Source organism: Numida meleagris, chromosome 4, assembly GCF_002078875.1.
Source record: "Numida meleagris isolate 19003 breed g44 Domestic line chromosome 4, NumMel1.0, whole genome shotgun sequence".
Lineage (NCBI taxonomy): Eukaryota > Metazoa > Chordata > Aves > Galliformes > Numididae > Numida > Numida meleagris.
The window spans coordinates 95,030,946-95,050,730 of record NC_034412.1 but is presented as its reverse complement, the minus strand read 5'-3'; the positions used below and the strand labels follow the sequence as shown (position 1 = coordinate 95,050,730).

General features: G+C 44.0%; 1 protein-coding gene across 6 annotated transcripts in view; it reads left to right on the top strand.

Moving 5' to 3' along the window:
* The window catches only part of SMOX (spermine oxidase), a 46,800-nt gene extending 28,285 nt beyond the window's left edge, over positions 1–18,515 (top strand). For 5 of the 6 annotated variants that reach the window (XM_021394196.1, XM_021394200.1, XM_021394197.1 and 2 more), the window contains 5 exons: positions 2,056–2,282; positions 9,058–9,231; positions 11,716–12,439; positions 16,596–16,756; positions 18,027–18,515. In XM_021394196.1, coding sequence (XP_021249871.1) covers positions 2,056–2,282; positions 9,058–9,231; positions 11,716–12,439; positions 16,596–16,756; positions 18,027–18,164 — 1,424 coding nt within the window. In that variant the 3' untranslated portion in view covers positions 18,165–18,515. The remainder of the gene's footprint in view (positions 1–2,055; positions 2,283–9,057; positions 9,232–11,715; positions 12,440–16,595; positions 16,757–18,026) is intronic. The other variant, XM_021394201.1, reaches the window with a different exon arrangement.

Genomic DNA, 19,785 nt, shown 5'->3' with positions numbered 1-19,785 from the left:
CTTCAAAGGGAAATGGGAGAGTTCCTGTGCGTAGTCAGAAGGCTTGATATGCAATTTGTGCATTCCTTTGGAAAATTGCTGGTCTGGTGTATTGTTGTGCACAGGCCTGTTTCGACTGCTGCTTGTATCTCAGTAATCGTATTTGCAGGGTAGGAAGTAGTCTTTATTTTTGTCGTTATTGACGTTTTCATTCCAAGTTGATTAATCTTGAAATGAAAATCTTTTATAAATGATATGTTATTTAATTTTACACTTTTAAATTGTTGGTCGTGTAACTTACATTAACTTACATTACTAGCTTATCCACTTGGAGATAATGATTGTGAGTTTCTAAGTACTACAGGCAAGAGTGGCTATTTTCAATTCGTTGGTATTCGATGACATTCCACACAGCTACTGAAAATAGGAACGCATCATCAATGCTACTGAGCACCAATATATTTTCCTTACGAAGCTCAGGTGCCCCATAAATAAGAGCTCCGTGCAGGAGGATTGTTAGTGCTGCAGAGAGCAAGCTCCTGACGTAGCACAGCAGGCACTATGCCTGCTACTGAGCTGGCATGTGATGACTCACAGGAGGATTGCCTTAATGAGGTGACTGCCACATGCAATATTTATGAGCTTTGTACCTTCGGCTGCCAACGTGCAGCACTCATTTCCTCCAGGCTGGGTGCACGGGGACTGCGCTAGGGTTTGCAGTGCCTTCAGTATTCATCTTTGTGCCTGAATGCTGTATGCTCTTTGTTTTTAGGAGCACATAAGACACACATAAGGATGCACATGAGGAACACATAACACTCAAGTCCTGTGATGCATATTTTGAAGGACAGTTGCCATGCTATTTAGTGACAAGGCTGTTGTCTGCTCAGATGAAATGAGACGTATGAAGTTTCTCTTTGAGGCAGCATCCCAGCCACATTTCTTGGAGCTTTTGCCTGTTAAACTGCATGAGTATAGTGCTGCAGTGTCTTTCTAGCTGAGCATCAATTTACATCTTAAGCAGTATATGATGACTGCTAACCGTGTGATCCTATCTTCAAGCTGGATCCTATTATCATCCCACTTAATGAGGCGTTTGCACACCTCTGCAGAGTGAGCTGCACAGTGTGCTGCTGGCTGGGATGCTCCTTTGTCAAACTTTGCTGAAGGACTTTTGAATCTGTAAAAATGTGGGTGAGAGACATGACCCCAGCTTATTTTTGGACCTCCTTTCAGCTGCTGAACGTTTGCCTGTGCCATCAGCCCAGTGCTGGTTCAAACCCTGTTAGTCATAAGGAAAGGAGGAGAGTAGGGCTGACCAAAGTCTTCGTGTTTTGCAAGCAGAGGCTTCCAGTGAAGACAAAATGCGTTTGGTGCTTAACCTGACAGCGCAGCTTTTAAAGAACCTGATATAAATTTTCAAAGACATCAGTAATAACATACGATTTATTCCCTCACTTGGGGAATGGAAATGCTTTTTTCTATTTCATTTAGCCTGACTCTTTACTAACTGTAACACAAACCATATTTGTAAATAACATTCATTTTTAATTATGGGAGAGGGTTCAGTACGCAGATCGGTGTTGCTGTCCCAGGGCAGTCCCAGTTTTTCCTCCTGCTCCCTTCTGTAGGTGCTTTTTGTCCAGTGTCTGGGCTTCTATCCCCTCCTCTACTATATAAACAGATATTTGAAATCTTTAGGTAATCTATATACTCTTTCTCTCCTACTTGGGCATGGTGGTGATGCGTTGATGGTTGGACTTGATGATCTTAAATTCTTTTCCAACCTTTATGATTCTTTGATTCTCTTTCCATATTATGTAACTATCCTCTTATGTGTCCTCTTACCTTGCAGTAATGCAGTGTGGCTCCTTACAACTCTTTTCTTTTTCTCCCTCCCCAGCTTTTCACTATTACACAGCTTAAACTGCAACACAAGCAGTACATCCTCTGCTGTTCAGTTGTGCTCTTAGGTTTTAGGATTAGAGGAGATGATACAGACAGGCAGAGTAGCAAAGGTAGAGCAAGTGGCAAATGTGCTTCCATAACTAGTGTGCTTTATTTACTGTCCTGCAGGGCACGCCACTTTTGAACTGGGAGCTACGTGGATTCATGGTTCACATGGAAACCCAGTCTATCATCTAGCAGAAGATAATGGTTTACTCGAAGAGACTACTGATGGTGAGAGAAGCGTTGGCCGGATCAGTCTTTACTCCAAGAATGGGGTGGCTTATCATCTTACCAACAATGGGCAGAGGATCCCAAAAGATGTGGTTGAAGAATTCAGTGATTTATACAACGAGGTTGGTATTCAGCTACTCTGTCAGCTTGTAGATTTGCCTGAAACACTGGGAGCCTTTGTTATTTCTGCAAAGGTAGAAAACCAGTAACGTCTTGAATTTCTTTTCAAAAAATCAACCCTGCGTTTTTGTTCATTTGTTTTAGTACAACCCATTTGTCTCTGATGTGGGATTAATTCACTTTTGTTAGGATGAACAATTTTTCCACATTTGTCATCAATTTAATCACTTCCAGCAACTATTGCTGGGGAGACCCAATCATCTGCTCTAGAAAGTTGCTACTTAATTAAAAGGGTAAAGGAGGGATCAAATTACTAAACAAAGCAGAATGCAAAAGCTTAGCAACAACCAGCTAAACACTGTAGCCCTGTGACATTTTATTGATGTTATAAATACCATCGTGTACAGTATAGTGTGCCAAAGTCAACTCAGTGTCATGGAATTGCAAGTTTTCCTGCATCGGAAGGAAAGGAACATCTTTTATTGTAGATTCAGACCAGATTCTTTGGTTTAAAGTTTTTCTAACTTTTTTTGCTCAATGCTTACTGATCTCCTCATATACACTCAACAGAAGAGGGCCTCAGTATATGGTACGAGAGCCAAACAGAAAAAAAAGCCCATACAACTACACATACAAAAGCTAAAAGTATTAAAAGGCAGACTGCAAGATGGAAATGGAAATATATCTTTAGTGGAAAGATTAAGCTCTGCTGAAGAAGCTGTAAGCCACTGTTAAATTCCTAGACAAGAAGGGCCAACTTGACTTTGATATAACTGGGCAACACTGTTGTGATCCAAATCACAGCCAAGTGTTCTTATTTTCATCAATCTGTAGGCATGCCTAAAACCTTCAGATTTTCATCTGACAATGAACTTCACTAGTATTTGACCCGTGGATAAACACACTAGAGTGAGATTACCCTTGGATGGTTTCTGTTTAAAAATCTGCCCATGAACATTTAGAAAGTCTGCAAGAGAAAAATCACTGTAGCCTGTAAAGAATTATTAAGCACAGAATGTGGAGGAGGGATGTGGATTTTTCACTTGGAAAGACTTGAAGTAATATATCCTGGGGCTCTGAACTGCAATCTGTGATGAGATGGCACGGAATTATTTCAGTTTTAGAGGGAAGTCGTTGGAATTTCAAAGAAACCTCACTATGGGAGGAATTTAGCAATGTTAGGAATCCAGTGTGGAATTATTTAGTAGTTCAGCATGGAAAGGAAATCTTTCTGGGCAAATGCAGGTGGGGATAATTCATCTGAACTGCCTTTTCAGACTACTGGGTCAAAACAGAACTGCAACCAGCCAGAACAAAAGATGGCTAAAAGACTCACAGCATAGAAGAATCGAAGAGAAGGAGGAAATAAGTGAAAATACTTCAGAGAGCAGCATTACTTATGTAAATGGAACACCACCACCAACTCCTTGCACTGCTCAGTGATCACCCTGCCTCAGAGATGATTAAGAAAGTCTCCACCAAAGGGAGGGTGTCAGGTGCAGACTCTGAAAGGACAGAGTACAAAGATGAGAGCCACTTGGCTTTGAGATACAGCCAAAAAGATAAAGTCTGTAACAAGGTGTCGTTTCAAAAATGATCCATTTGGTAAATCTGCCCTTCCTTTTAAAGCAAGAAAAAGGGGGCAGCTAGTGACATGAGAGAACAACACATTTAAAGTTAATCTTCTTTACGCAATGTGTAATTAGATTATCGTTGCTACAGGATATCGTTATTGCTAGGAAACAGAAAAGGGTTTCACATTTGTGAATTGTAAAAATGTCTACAGCTACGCTCTGCAATAAAGGATTTACGAGGCACAGCTTACCCAAGGAGAGGACGTCAGGCAGCCTCTGATTGCTGTTGCTTTCTCTTCAGTCCCTCAAAGCATGCTCGAATTTCTTGCAGGGCAACCCGTGGTTTTATTTAGCTTCTTGTTCCAGGGTGTCAGATTGGACAATCTGTAGTGAGTTAACACGGCAGACTGGGTTCTTCCCTGCACTGATCAGGAAGAGCCATTTCTGTGACCTCCTGAAAGGCACCACTTAAAAAGACTGTATGTGTATACAAATGCCTCAGTGAGGGGGAAGACGGGAACATGTGCAGTAGGCAGGCGGCTTTGGGAACCTTCTTCTCTGACATAAATGCAGGGAATGTTTCTGTTTACACGTGCTGAGTCAGCCTGGTGCTTTGCTATTTTTTTCCACTCCTCCTTCCTACCCCCTTGCTTTTTTCTTTTTTTTGCATTTTCACTAGAGTCCATTCCAACTTCCTTTTGGTCCCAGCTGGCCAGTACCCTCTTGTTTTCACGGGTGATGAAATGGGTGCTGGGGAGGAGCAGTAGAAATTTGGTCCTCAGTTCTGTCTCTTTGCATATTTTTGGAGGTGGGATTTTAGGTGTTAGAATACACTGAAGCTGTTCAACACCAGCAGCCATTTTACAGGTCACCAAATGCTGAGGTCACGCTCCTGCTCTGCCTTATAGGAGCTCCCAGATGCTTCTCAGAGCCTTGGTCCAACATCATTTGTCATCTCCCAGGCTGTATCTCCCCTGTAGAAAAGTCTCACGTAGCAAAGGCTGTGACTGACACAAGCTGTCCTGGCTCAAAAAGGAGAAGGAAAAAAAAAAAGATGCTAAGCTGAACCAGGGATGGAGCACTGGCATTAACAGTGGAAAATGTAGTCCTGAATGAACTGGGGCTAAATTTGTGACAGCTTCAGCTGCCTGCCTTCCCCTGCACAGCTGGCTCGCTTCTCATACTCTCAGACTGCTCTCCTCTTGCTGCAGCTGCTGCCATGTGCTTGGGCTCCGTGTGTGCCTCCATCTCTGCTTCCTGATCTGTATTTCTCTAGTCCCAGTTGTTTTATCATTGGATACCAAATTCAAGTGAGTGCAAAGCACAGAGGATCTCCCTCGAGTGTTTCACTTGGGGATATGGGGTCACCGAGACTGCAGCCAGCAAGGTGAGGTCTCCCTGTGCGTGCTGAATTCCACTGGTGTGACAGGCAGTGCATCCCAGTACCACCAGCTTAGCCTCACTAATTCATTTGGAGAGTCCCGAGGCTTTTTCCAGGCACTTATCCAATCTTTGTTGGCTGGCTTCTGCTTCTATCTGAGTTCTGCTTCTTTATGTTTGCAGTAGCGTGGATTTCTAACAGCTGAAAGGATGCCTCACAGAAGCCTTTATCTGGTTACAAGGAAGCTGAGCCATCTTCATTTCTATAGCAGAAAGTTCCCTGTTAGAGTCTGTCTTAGCTGAGAGCCACTGTTGTTTTAAGACTCTCTCAGACCTTACACTGTTCAGGACTGCCACTGCTCAGGGTCGTTGTCCATTTGCTCAGTCCTCAAAGAAAGGAGCAAAAGTTGTGCACCAGCACTGAATCATAGAATTGTTAGGACTGGAAAAGATCAGCAAGTCCAGCCATCAACTCATCACAGCCATGCCCACCACCCATGTCCCTCAGTGCCATTGGATGGTTCACCAGGGTGTGATGCCACATATTCTTGATCTTCCCATCTTTCTCTGTGCTCTGGGTAGGATAATTTGGGGAACCTGGGGCTGGGAGGGGTTTAGGACTCTATCTCCTTATGTGTGACCCACAAAGAAAAGGGACAGGAATGGGAATGATGAGGGATATGTATGCAGCTTGAGTGTCTGTGTGCACATGGAAAAACATTACTGGAGACAACCTATCTTAGATTTAAGATGGGTCACTTCTGTCACTGTTTAGTCCTCATTTTCCTCTACAAGCAGGCATTCACGGCCAATTCCCAGGTATTTGTGAAGGATGGGAGGGAACTAGTGAGTTTTAGTTAAAAGCACTACTCTGCTTGCTCAAGTGTTTTGCACTCTACTGGCCATCCTGATTTGGAGAATGTGCCTATTTTTACTTAGACTTCTCAGTAAGGCCATGGTCCCTAAAGGCCTGCTTCTCAGGAACTCTCTCTTTAACAATCAGCTAATTAATGGCCTTGTTATCTGTCAGCTTTCTCCTGTCCTCTGGGGGAGGGGTGCAGCCAAAGAACGACAAAGTTTTCCACCCTTCACACCCCCACCCTGTGCTGGGCTTTGTGCCATCTCCAATTAACCTCCAGTGCGTTGTGTTATTTAGAGAGCTGGACCAAAAGTCCACCAAGAGTCAGCATTCCCTCCCTGCCTTTCTGTTGCACGGGCAGATGTCTGGCCTAGTAACAACATGAGCCTATCTCCATCAAGGTTTTGGACTGACTGGGGATTAAGTCACTTGAGTTTTTAAGCCAAGTGAGGAAAAAGACAATGCTATAGATTGTCTCTGGCGCTGACAGGAAGGAGTGTGGCTTGGGATGTGCTTTCCTGACCTTCTTCAGCCCTGAGAAGCTTATTTATTTAGGTTTGTTCTTCCTAAGAGACTGCCTCTTCCTGTGGTAAGTGAACACTTACATAGTAAATATGTGTAGGTGGAAGCCTGTAGTTAAATAGAAGGGACATCCTTGGTAGAACCCACGTTCCCTTCAGAGACCCCTGGTATTTGATACCCCCAAGCCGTTGTAGGGTCGTATTCTTTCAGCTAACACCTATTAATATTTTAATATTTTATCTTCAATCCCATATAACCTCAGCGTTGAATGTAAATCCTCAGAACTAGGGATGAAATGTGCCTAAAATGTGTAGTTGCCTGAGATGTTCTACTTCTTTTGCTTCTGCTGACAGTTCTTGCAGGCATGCTTTTAGGGCTAATTTTTCTGCCTGAACCCAGATGTAGGATGTCTTGATGTAGGACTTGCTGTCATTTATCCTCATGCTTCTTTCTTTACAATGGATAAAAGCGAGGAAATAACAGGGATTCTGAGAAAAAATAATAAATCCGGGTGCCAATCATGCTCATTCATGATCTGATTGATGGGATGACATCCATAGGAACAGCTTTACTTGGTGACTCACAGCACAGTGAGTTGGGCATTTCTGCTCTTTTCTCTGTTGGGCAATGAAGAATACAAGTTAATAAAAACATACCCATGGCTCACTTATCCTTTTGGCCAAATGGTAGCTGGATTTTGACACAGCTTTGCTTGTCTTGTGAATGTGTTATCTGCTTATGGCGTGCAATCGGCTTATGGCAGCTGAGCTGTGTTGTGTTGACGCAAGGTCCTTGCAGCTTGTACTTGCTAGAGATGGTCTGGGCCTTGGAAATCTGTAGACTGAGAATAATGGGGTGCTGAAACTGCCAAATTCTATTGCTGTCTCTGGGAGATAGAGAAGATACCATTCCCTTTCCTTTGCTGGACGCCTTTGTTTCGTAAAGGGCATTGGTCTCCAGCTTTCTCACTTGGAAATCTCCTTGGAAAGGCTCTGTGTCCCAGTCAGTGTCTGCAAGTCTCACTTGTCTTCAGCACTTCTACTCATTTTTCTTGTTCTTACAATTTATGTTCCCTTTTTTCCCCTATTTCCCTTACTTTCTTCTTCAGTTTTCTCCTTATCCTTTGCTTGTCCTCATCTGCTCTTTCCTCCATTCGCTCACAGACCTGCTCTCCCCTGTTCCTGCTGCTCCTGTGTGTTTTCTCTCAACAGCTTCCCATCTTCCTTATTCTTCCATTTTGCCTCCTGAAATTCACATTACTCCTAAAACCCCAGAGAAAATCAAGCTTCTGAGGAGCACTGAGGTGAAGGAAGCTGGAACATGATGAATTAGCTGTAACAATAGACAATGGGAAGCTGTAGGAGCCTTTGATGGACAGCTAGCTGCCTGCCAAGCACTGATTTTTGAGCTGAAGTCCTCAGTATGCCTAATTCATCTGTCTCCAGAAAAGGATAATGAGTTTTAGTCAAACCAACTTAGATTGGAAAAAGTCACTGAGCAGAGATCTTGCATCTCTACTTGTAAGAACACCGTGCCCCCCTCGTGGCATGATATAAATGAGACAGAACAGATCACAGAATCATTAAGATTGGAAAAGACCTCTAAAATCATCAAGTCCAACCCTCAACCCATCACCTCTGTGCCCACTAACCATGTCCCCAGCCTCCAGCGGCGGTGACGACAGTGACTCATTATGGGCAAACAAGTTAGTAATGGGATGAGTTGCCCTTCTGGTAGGAACCTTTTAAAAGCTTTCCTCTGTTTAAAGATTCCTCAGAGTTTTTCCATTGAAATGAAGGGCCGTGATTCAACTGCAGGCTCTTCTGGGAGTCTTAGAAGCAGAAGTACGGACTTATTCCAGACAGCCACAAGCGGGTGGCCAAGGTGGATGGTTGTTTTTTTGCTCTAAAGTAGCTGGTAGTGGAAATCCAGGGCTGAAAAACGTCAGGAACCTGGGACTGCACCTGGGGCACAGAGGTGGGAGAAGAGCTGGTGCTTTATTATCAGAGGATAATGTGAGGTGGGTCCTGCTGCTCGAGTTCACTCTCAGTAAACTTTGAATGGAATACCTCACCTGCTCTTCTGCAAGTGATAGAAAACACATGCTCAAATAAATAATAACTTAATAGTCAGTTAGTATTAACTTAATAATGACTTAATAGTGACTAGACTGTGAGTCTAGGCTGGTGAGTAAGGGTGGTTATCTTAGGACATTTGTCTTTGCCTGGAGGATGTCTTGTTTCCTTCCTGCCCAGCACAGCTGTGGGTGCAGTCACACATGGTGTTGGAGCAAAGTGTGCAGTGAACTAAAGTTGATGTCAGAGGTTGGCAAGGGAAGGTAACCTGAACATGCTGGTTTTGGATGGAGGAAAAAGCATCCATCTTGGGGCTTGGATGCTGCTGTGAATCATGTAGTCTGTCTTCCTATCCCGTCTCTTGCAGGTCTATAACCTGACTCAGGAGTTCTTCCAACGAGGTAAACCAGTCAATGCTGAGAGCCAGAATAGCGTGGGCGTCTTTACACGGGACGTGGTCCGCAAACGTGTCAAGGCCGATCCGGATGACACAGAGGCCGTCAAGAGGCTGAAACTAGCCATGATCCAGCAGTACCTTAAGGTGTGTGTACACATCATTGTTTCATTGTTTTTACTAGCAAATCTGGAACCTCAGAGACCTGTCCCATCACTGAGGAATTGCTGTCTGTGGGCTCTTGCTGCTGGGGCAGTTTTCATTTATATGGACAACCTTTCCCCTTGAGACATATACTAAGACAGTGGGCTGTTGGAAATAATCCATTCATTGGGTTTTTTTTTTCTTACATTGGCTTTCTGATTAGAATGGGATTTCCTAGGCTGTGTTAAATTTTCTAGTGTGATTTCAGGTTTTCTTACTCCTGGAGCTACTCTATTGTCTGCTTCTTTTAGTGATGTGTTGTCTTGTGCCTTGCACTTGGCACCCTATGATCCCACCAAGTATCTTTTATCCCCTTCTGCCTCTGCCCATATCTCAGAGACCAGAAGAAATGTAACTTTGGTACTAGTAATTTGCTATAGAAATCCCTGGAAAGCATTTTGAAAGGTAAAGTAATAAAGTCGAAGGCAGATTGTATAAACACATGTCCTAATCATCTTTCATTACGGCTTCCCTAGTTCTTTTTATCTCCTTGATGCCTTGGCCTAAATGAGATCTCTGTGAGATGAGGACTTAATGATGCTACAAGCACTCCACAAGTAAAGTGTAACAGTCGTTCCTATTTCAATTATAATGACTTAAAGGCTTATGAAATGAGGCAGGGGAGCCAGGCAGCATTCTGTGGCATGGGTAAGTATGTGGTATTCACTGTTATTAGGTGGCAAGCTGAAACAGAGATAAAGACTTAAAGAATATCACAAGAGGTCTGTGATAAAGCTGAGATTTGAACTCAGGCACTTAAAACTTTTCTGATATCTGAGAATCCTAAACAAAGAACTTGTATAATGTGGCAGCTCCATTACCTAGTGACTAGTTACTTACTGTTTTATTCATGTAGTGTTACCAGTGCAGATGATGTTATTCATTTGATAAACCTGTTTTTTTTTTTTTTCTGATGGTTGCATTTGTGGCTGCTACAGGTTGCTACAGCCAGAGACTTTTCTGCAACTCTTGCAAATCCTTTCTTATGTGCAAATACTTGAGAACAATAAAGCTTCTGAAACTTAAGACTCTCAGAGCAGCTGCTGAGAGAGTGAGGATTAACCCGTATTTCAGCCAAATCATGGTCTTGATAGTTGCTTGTTTTTCTCCCTCTTAACTGGTTTGCAGTTTTCCTTCATGATTGACATAACCCAACAGCCATCACTGTTTGTTATCTCCATAATGAGTCACTCATCTCCAGACCAGTGGCCCTGTTGCATGAGCCAGGGTGTAGGATCCTGTGCCACAGTCCAGCAGAAGTGACCTTTGAGTGGCATTGGATGAGATAGATACACAGCAGTCTCAGAGGACAGATCTTCAGGAGCTGCTGGCAGCGTGGCCCAGTGGCAGTTCCTGCTTAATCCTTCCCTGAAAACGCTGTGCAGTGCTCAGGTTGGGGCAACCATCATGATACAGTCACAGGAGCAGCTTGTGAGCTCCTTAGTGCAGCTTTAACCTTTCCCTAGAAAGCTATCTGACTTGTTTGCATGATGTCTTAGCCCAGCATGGAGATTCCTGCCCTGCATCAGGGTGCTCCAGGCTTCCAAAGGTAGTCTTCAAAGTGTGAAAAGGCCTGGAAAATGGGTGAAAGGGTAAGGCATGGAACTGTAAAGTTCCCTTTGTCTAAAATGCTTAAAGAACTACAATGTGGGAATAATCGTGATTTGAAGATTTTTAGATCACTCTGTCCTATGCATTGTTACTAGAAACTTATCATGAGGCAGACCAAACATTCTGCCTTTGTTTGAGGGATTGATGCAAGCTGCATTTCTACCTAATACTCCTGCTAACTTTGACCTGCAGGTCATGGATCTAAAGCTTTGATAATCATGACAAGAGAACCAATTGCAAGTGGCTCACATCTTGACATTTCCCTTTCCTGTCGCCTTCAGTTCCTTCTGTGTTGGGTCCTGCCACCTCCTGCAGATAGTTAACGTGCTGATTGCTGACTGACAGCATGTTGAAAGCTGCAGGCAGCAGAAATAGCTGCCAAAAGTTTTTCATGGCTCCTGAAGGGGACGTTTATTAACATGGGGAAGAGCATCTGATTAATACAGCTCCAGCTTCTGTTGTGAGAGCACAAAGCAGCAAGTCCCTGGACAGGGCCATGGGGTTTTAAACGCTAGGAGACAGTCAGAGCTGTAACCCAGTGTCATGAAGAGAAGACTCATCATCTCTTAGCCATGGATGATGGAACTGTGGCCAGTGCAACCAAGGCCAGTGCAGCTTGTGACCATAACAAAGTGGTTTCTCTCACTGGAAGCAAGGTTGAGGGACAGATTTCATCAGATCTTACAGAACACTTATTTACTAGCAGCAGTAATGTGCTTTAAGAGGGGGATTCAGGATTCCCAGCAGAGCATCTGCGTTTTGCCCTTGCAGTGAGTTGCTCTGTGGCAACGTTGCTTCTGTGTTGCTTTCCCTTAGGTAGAGAGTTGCGAGAGCAGCTCCCACAGCATGGATGAAGTCTCGCTCAGCGAATTTGGGGAATGGACGGAGATCCCTGGGGCTCATCACATCATTCCGTGTGGTTTCATTAAAATCGTGGAGATTTTAGCCCGTTCCATTCCTGAATCTGTCATTCAGCTCCGCAAGCCGGTCAAGTGCATCCACTGGAACCAGTCGGTCAGCAAGGAGATTGAGAGGGTGGCTGACCACAATAGTGACCTCCCTGAGGAGGACAAGGGCTCCAATGTCTTCGTGGAGTGCGAGGACTGTGAGTTCATCCCAGCTGACCACGTCATTGTGACCGTGTCCCTGGGAGTCTTGAAGAAACGCCACGAGAGCTTGTTCCATCCCCGCTTGCCCGAGGAGAAGGTGATGGCCATTGAGAAGCTGGGCATCAATACCACCGACAAGATTTTCCTTGAGTTCGAAGAGCCTTTCTGGAGTTCTGAATGCAACAGCATCCAGTTTGTCTGGGAAGATGAAGCGGAGAGTGAGAGCTTGACTTACCCGGAGGAGCTGTGGTACAAGAAGATCTGCAGCTTTGATGTACTCTACCCACCAGAGCGCTACGGCCATGTGCTGAGTGGCTGGATTTGTGGAGAAGAGGCTTTGATCATGGAGAAGTGTGATGATGAAACTGTGGCAGAAACCTGCACCGAAATGCTACGGAAATTTACAGGTCAGCCGTGCTCTGGTTCATTGGGTGAGTGGAGAAGAGAGGGGGAGTGGGGGTTGGGTGTTGAACAACCATTAGGAAGGAAGTGTGCTGGAGTAATTTTTAGTTCTTTGGCATTTTGTGTCACTCTGATTGGGCCGGGTAAGTGCTTCCAGCATACCTCCTGCTTGGGTGTGCCTGGAAGCTATTTATACAGAGGGGCTGATAACCAGCTCAGGAAGAGGTGTGCTGAAGTGCTTGAGGATTCCACATCCTCTGCTTTGTTTAATCACAAATTCTTAAGTATTTGTAAGAGCAATGTCCTCCGAGATTAGATATATTTTATGCTATTCTAGAAACAAGTCCTCCGATTAACCTGTTTATGTCTGTTACCTCATGCTACCCAAATCTCAACACCCAGTGAGTTTCCAGCCTTACCTCTTGTCCACGACCTCCAGTTAATTGAAGAAATTTGCCTTCACAAGTGTAGCTTTCCCCTGCATTTACAGACCGTTTGCTGCTGAGAATGCAGAGGTCTAGAGAAAGGGACCTGGAAGCTGAGGGCTGCCTGCACAGCTGGCCATTGCCAGAAGAGGTTTTACATTTCAGTACTCTCTTCAGAAAACATTGGCTAGACTTTGTTTTCAAAAGCTCTATTGCAGGAGCCAAAACTGAATCTTCATCTCATTCTCCTCAGTGATAAATCTGTGATGGATGATGGCCCTGTGGCTGTACTGCAGCCTGTAGAGAAATAGGATGAATCAGTGCTGGACTCTGGGCAGCTTCTGTTTCCTGAGCTGTTTGTTTTCAGTGGTGTTGGGTATCCCTACATGACGTTGCAGTAGCAGTACACACACGCCTTCATTCCTCTTGACTTCAGCAGGCCAGCTGCTGCTCTATGGAAGCACGGCAGGAGGCTTTAAGGCCAAGTTCTAGTGCTGACGTCTCCCTGAGAGTATAAACAACCTTGTTTGCTGCAGCTCCTCTCACTTAACCTCCTTTTTTTTATTTTTATTTTTTTAAACATCTCAATTTATCTATGAGAATTGATTCTTTGGCTTTGTCTTAATTTGGCAGATGGGAGTATACTCTCCTACTCTCCCTCTTCCTTTTTGTGCTCCTTTGCTGTTACTGTTTATATGTGTTGGATGTTCTTCTCTTGCTCCTGGGATGGAAATACGTTGGCACTGAGTCATTGGTATGTGCTGCAGTTGCTGTTCCAGCTGATGCTGCACCTGGTCACTGTCCATCAGACTCTTCAGCTCAATGATTTCTGTCTCAGCCTTCAATCCTGGGTTATCTAACAACATGACCTGTTCCACTTTTTTCCAAAAACAAAACAAAAAAAAACACCTGTTAGTTTTTTGGGGGGATAATCGTTTGGGTTTATAATTTTACCATTACTCCATAGGAGCTTAGACTTGACCCTGAACTTGATGGAAAGAGAGGCTCTTCTGTAAGGTAGTTCAGACCTTCCACACCTCATCTGGTGCTCTGAGACATCTGAAGAAGCTTCTCACTACTGAATATATAGAGAGACTTATTTTCAGTAATGAAAGTAGGCAGGGTGAACCTTTTAATACTTGCTTTGATTTTTGTAGCTTTCATGTTCTGGGCATGAAGACTCCAACATTTCTGTTATTCTCTTTTTAAAGACTCAATACTTGGGCCGGGTGGGTTCTGTTTTCAGCTGTTTTTTCTTGTTGCTTGTGAAGCCCTTTCCATTGGCTTCAGAGGGTGTTGGACAAGTCCTACGGTCAATCTATTCTTTTTGAGTGTTATATTATACTGAGAATTTCTCTCTAAGAGGAGATAACATACCTTTGTGACCTTAAGTTTCACTTGCAGGTTAGTGCTGGGGCTTATCTGGCTTTGCTGATAAAAACTCTTGGGGTTGTTCTAGCCTAAGAACCACTGACAGTTACAGCTCTTCACAACTGGATGTTGGGAAAGCACAGGCTCCTGTAAATCTGATTAAATGGGATGCCTTCAGACAATGAGAAGTCTTGCTCTGCTTTCTTTGTCGGCTAAGCTGAGCCAGATGCCAGAAGGTGATAATTGCAGGCCTGCTCCCTCTGATTTGTCAAGCTGAGGCTGGAGATGCCCTGAGGAGTCCTGCCTGTCCTCCAGCTATTTCTCCAAAAGGCAATGGATCTCTTTTCAGTTCTGTGCCACACCATGTGGATACGTGGGATGTCCTAATGTCCCTCTGCTGGCTGTAGACACTGTTAACACAGAGGTAGTACCACCAGTCTCTGCTGGCATTGATGGGATTTTGGATGTTCTGCTGGTAGATATCTAAGTTTGGGTGCCTTAACTGATAGATGCAAGTTGATTTTGTGATAATTCAGTGTCTCATAATCAGTCCCATAAGCAGTAAGTGTATCGAATAAAGAGAGGACTGCTAGAGGCATGTGAATTTATCTTCCATCGCTTCACAAGTAGGAGACATAAAAAATGTGTCCTAGTTTAGTGAAGGCTGATTTCTCTTTTTAGACATTTTATCTCTGTTTGGGCAATGAATAAGTGCTCAGTTCTTACAAGTTTCCACATCTGTGCTGATTGTTACTTTATCTGTAGGCAGAGGCACATGTTTACCCATCTATTTAAAAGCAGATTGAGAAAGTCCAATTAAATGTATTCCTTGAAAGAGTCCGGCAGTCTTTGTAGTTTCTGTCTTGCAAACAGCAGTACAAGAGGTGCACAAGAGACACTTGCATCATACTCACATGGTCTGATGTGCTGGAGAACCTTAAAGGAGAGCCTAAGGGGAGCTCAGGAGAGCTGAGATGTCTGCACTACACAATGTGGTGCTAGGGAAGGAGATTGGCTTCAGTTCTGTACAGCTGCCTTATAATGTACCCAGGCTCCTTAGGTCCATGCTGTCAGAGGCATCTCTGTGCTTCGTGTTACTGTGCCATGGTTTCCCCTGTGATAGAAGTGGCTATGTGAAGAATAATTTCCTTCTGGGAAGGCTGCAGTTTGCCTCTGTGTATATGTGGCACGCAGTCATCCGTGGGAAACACTAGGGAGACACAAAGCTATTGCTTTTACCAGTCTGAATGACTATTCTATCAAATATTACAGGATTTGTACTGTTGTTGATTGGGCTGATGACTCCACAAAGTCCTTTGTTAACAAATTTCAGTTTTTTTTAAATACGTGGCCTTATCTGATAAGCCATCATCTCATCGCTTGTAATGTTTCTACATTAGTAGAAACTTGATGTTTCTTTGGTCCTTTGTGGAGCCAGGAGTTGGACTTGATGATCTTTATGGGTCCCTTTCAACTCAGGATATTGTATGATTCTATTAATTATCTTTCTACTGGCATTTTACATGTTGACTCTACGCTGGCAATGCAATATGAGAACATACACTATCTTCAGGAGAAGCATCGTCAGCCCACTGCAGAGACTCCACAGTGTACGATTGTTTTTTGTAATGCAGCATGATGGATGACTGCTTGCTGTTGTGTCCTCTAATGGCATTCATGGTGTATTCTCCTGAGCTTTCCCACAGCCCTTCAAAATAAAACACGATAACTTATTTCCTTGACGCGTCTGAGAGCTCCCTATTCTCAGACTCCCTTGGGCTTTTCACTTCCATCCCAGGCATTCCTGCTTTGATGATTCTTGGAGGAGCATGTTTCAGAGCCTTTGTTATGCTAAGCCCTGAAACAACATTCATTTATAGGGTGTATTTTGTTTGTAGGGTGTATTTGTTTGCTAATCTGTGCCCTATTTTGATCGGTGGATTAGTGGTTAGAAAGTGTTGACAAACCCTCCTCCCAGCATCATTCTCCTTTCCATGCCATGTGCATCCCTCAGAACGGGTCTGCTGGATTTTAGATTTGTTTTAGGGTGGTGACTGAGTAGCAGTTAACACGAGTACTACAGGCTTTGAGAACTTTCTGGCAGGCTTGCCTACGCACCTGCGTAATGAGGATTCGCCTTCTCACCTTATCTCTGTTCTTTTTAGAGGTGTATCTCTTACCAGACTACCTTAACATCCAGTTCAGAGTGGGCACCCAATTAGATACCTAAAATTAGTTGAGTTGGTTTAGGACCTCTTCCACGTAGCCTGTGGGCTCTGCCGGGATGTGTTGTCAATCCATCAGTCTGAATACCTGCCACTCACAGCTTACACAGGTGGTTTCTCTCGAATGCAGTCTCACTTTTTCTCTCCTCCTGCTCTCCACCCAGGGAATCCAAACATTCCGAAACCTCGTCGGATCCTGCGGTCCTCCTGGGGCAGCAATCCCTACTTCCGTGGATCCTACTCCTATACCCAAGTTGGGTCTAGCGGGGCCGACGTAGAGAAACTTGCAAAGCCACTGCCTTATGCTGAGAGCTCCAAAACTACTGTAAGTATGGCCCAAACCAGCTGAATGACGAGGAGACTTAACATGACGCTGGGCAGTGGGTTTTCTGAGAGGCAGATTGAAAGAGACAGTCTCTGTTGGGGCCTCCAGTAGTGTGTTTTCCATTTGTTTTATACATACCCCCCTCTACAAATGATGTGTGTAGTATTTTACCTCCTTAGTGACTGGAATCCCAACACCTTAGGGTTTCCCACCTCCCTCAAGAAGTATCAAGAGCTGAGCATCCAGGTGGCTTTTGAAACTGTGATCTTTGCATTTGTGGGATGACTGGCCTGTTCAGAGCTCCTTAGGAAAACACAGTTTATTCTGATTTAAAACACGCACTGAATATACAGCATTACATGCATAACCCCTGCTAATGGCTAGATCTGAATATTTCAGAAGAGGATATTAGGAAATCCTTCTGTGTTGGCAGGAGAGGGTAATGGAAATCCAGCCCTTGGCTGAGGTACTCATGCATTGGCAGGAGATAGAGGATTTGTTCCTCAGGTACTGCCTTCACTTTCTTAAAGAGAGTGAGAGCACACATGGAGGTAGTTACTGCAGCTCAACTTAGGAGCAATAATAAATTAATCCAAACTCACCCCTTCCTTCAGGGTTTTGTGTCCAAATCCTGAGACAATGGCTGATGAATATGCAGCCTCCAAGCAGCTGTCCAAGCACCCAGAGCCACCATGCAATTTTGTTCAGCGTGGAAATCTATTAAAAAAAGATAGCAGGAGCTTTAGGAACCTTTCACACTCATTCTTGAGGAAGAGAAGGATCCGAAATCCTCAGAAGTGAGTGAGGAGCAATTTTACCAAGCGCCTGACTGTTGATGTGAGAGATAAGGCACTGTTTCCCCCTGTGGGTTTTGAGATGTGGCTGTCTTTCCTTCTGAAGTTGCAATTCCCAAATAAATCTTTAATGTCCGAAAGGCTGAGGTATGATTTGGGGGAGCAAAGAGAAGAGGGAGCACAGAAGTTGGATGCTCAGTGACTTGTGCAGATTTGTTCGAGGCTGTGGGAGCTGGGATGGTGCCGCAGCCCTGCAAAGAGCCATGTGCAGGCAAAGCAGGAGGGGTGAGCTGGATATTCCCAGTTTGCTATGCCTGTCCCACACTACACTGGTATTTCACTAACCAGTAATAAACACTTATAACTTGTCAGCTCATGGGGATGCGGGAGGGCGCAGTAATATTGTCTCCTTTTTGCCTCACGTGTGCTTTCCAGTAAGCTCCGCTGAGCTTTCCCACTTTTCTTATCCCCTCCAGCCGATGCAGGTGATGTTTTCAGGGGAGGCCACTCACAGGAAGTATTATTCCACTACCCACGGTGCTGTGCTTTCTGGGCAGAGAGAGGCCGCTCACCTCATTGAGATGTACCAGGACCTCCTGCAGTGCCGGAGCTAAAAGGCCCCGTGTTTGCAACCACCACCAACTCCCCATTCCTTTTACAGGTGTGTGGAGGAGATTCCTTTTTTTTTTTTTTTTTCTTTTCAGTTCACAGTAGAACAGCCTTTATCTTTTCCTATTAAAAACAGAAAAAAAGAAAAAAAAAAAAGCCCTAACTGTTTTAAAAACCTAGTCATCATCAATAGCTTCATTTCCGTGTGCTGTATTGTTAACAGGGAAGGGTGCTCTTTTTGTCTGATGAACTGTTTGTCATTTTAATTCTAACTGCACTTGCAGTGCCTATCATTTTTCCCCCTTTCTGTATTGTAAGTGCCTTCTAAACTGAAAATAAATGTTGTAATAAAAAGACTGTGTGCTTTGGTAACTTTATGGATGCTTAGCTCAGTAAGTTATTACTTTTTCTTCTCCCAGTGTTGTAAAAAATAGAGGTTTTCTTTCTGTCTACAAGATTTGGAGTAGGAAGATCTTGAGAATGATTCTGTGTATCCGTTGATTAGTATGTGTTCCAAGAATTGTGCCTTAGGGACATTGTCATTTGCCTTATCTAGGTCAGCACTGAAATCCCTCTGCATCACTGTATATTTAACTCATTGTCACCTGCCTGTCAGCTGCTGTGGGCCTTTGTGCTTCAGGAAACCTTCCTATAGTTTTGTGTGGAAATTTGTGGGGGATAGTCTTGAGCTATCCCTTGTCCTTCCAAAGTTCTTGAAACACATTGGTAATGCCCACCTTGGTAATGTAGATACAACTGGAGCATAATCTACAGCTGTAGTTGTAAGTTGTCCAAATGGAAAACTCCATTCAAACTTGTGTGGGCTCGAAGGAAGATCATGAGAAGGTGCATTCTTGAACTTCCCGTGATGAAACTCCATGTTTTCTTGGGCAGCAGTGTCCAAAACAGGTGAGGTTTGCAGCCCCTGCCTCCAGAAAAGAGTCCAAAAGTCGAAATTAAACCACTGATACTGAAGGGTTTTCTCAGGGAGATCAAAGCCATTGCCACTGACTTTTGAAGGAATGTGAAAGCACGTCTCAGTCATGTTACATCTGGAATAAAAACACATATTGCATGGAGCCTATGTATAGTATCTATGGATTTCAATGAAAACTCTCTAAATTCAATTATCCCAGATTTTCTCTTAGTTCACATACAAGCTGGGCAGCCCTGGGTTGCCTCTGTAGAGGTAAGGACACAATCTCTCTTCAAGATGGGAGAGCTCAACTTACCCTGCAGGGATGCTGCATCTTTCACATCAGTGCTTTTTACTTTTTCCAAGAGGAGGTGACATTCTAGAACCTTTGATATACCCCTTCCTTTATGTGATCAGCTGCGTATAATTGTTCTCAGTTTGCCAGCAAGATTCATTCTCATGATAAACTCTTCTTCTGGAGCAGCACTAAAGGCGAGGAGGTGGTGATTGACGGTGATTTTTTGGGGATTGCCAGACCAGCTGAGGGTTGAAGACTGGTTGAATAAATCCTTTCTTCCTTAGTTCTTTCCTTCCTTCCTTTGTCTTCCTTCCATCCTTTATCTTCCGTCCTCCATTTGTCTTCCTTCCTTCCTTCTTTCATCTTCCTTCCTTTCCTTTCCTTTCCTTTCCTTTCCTTTCCTTTCCTTTCC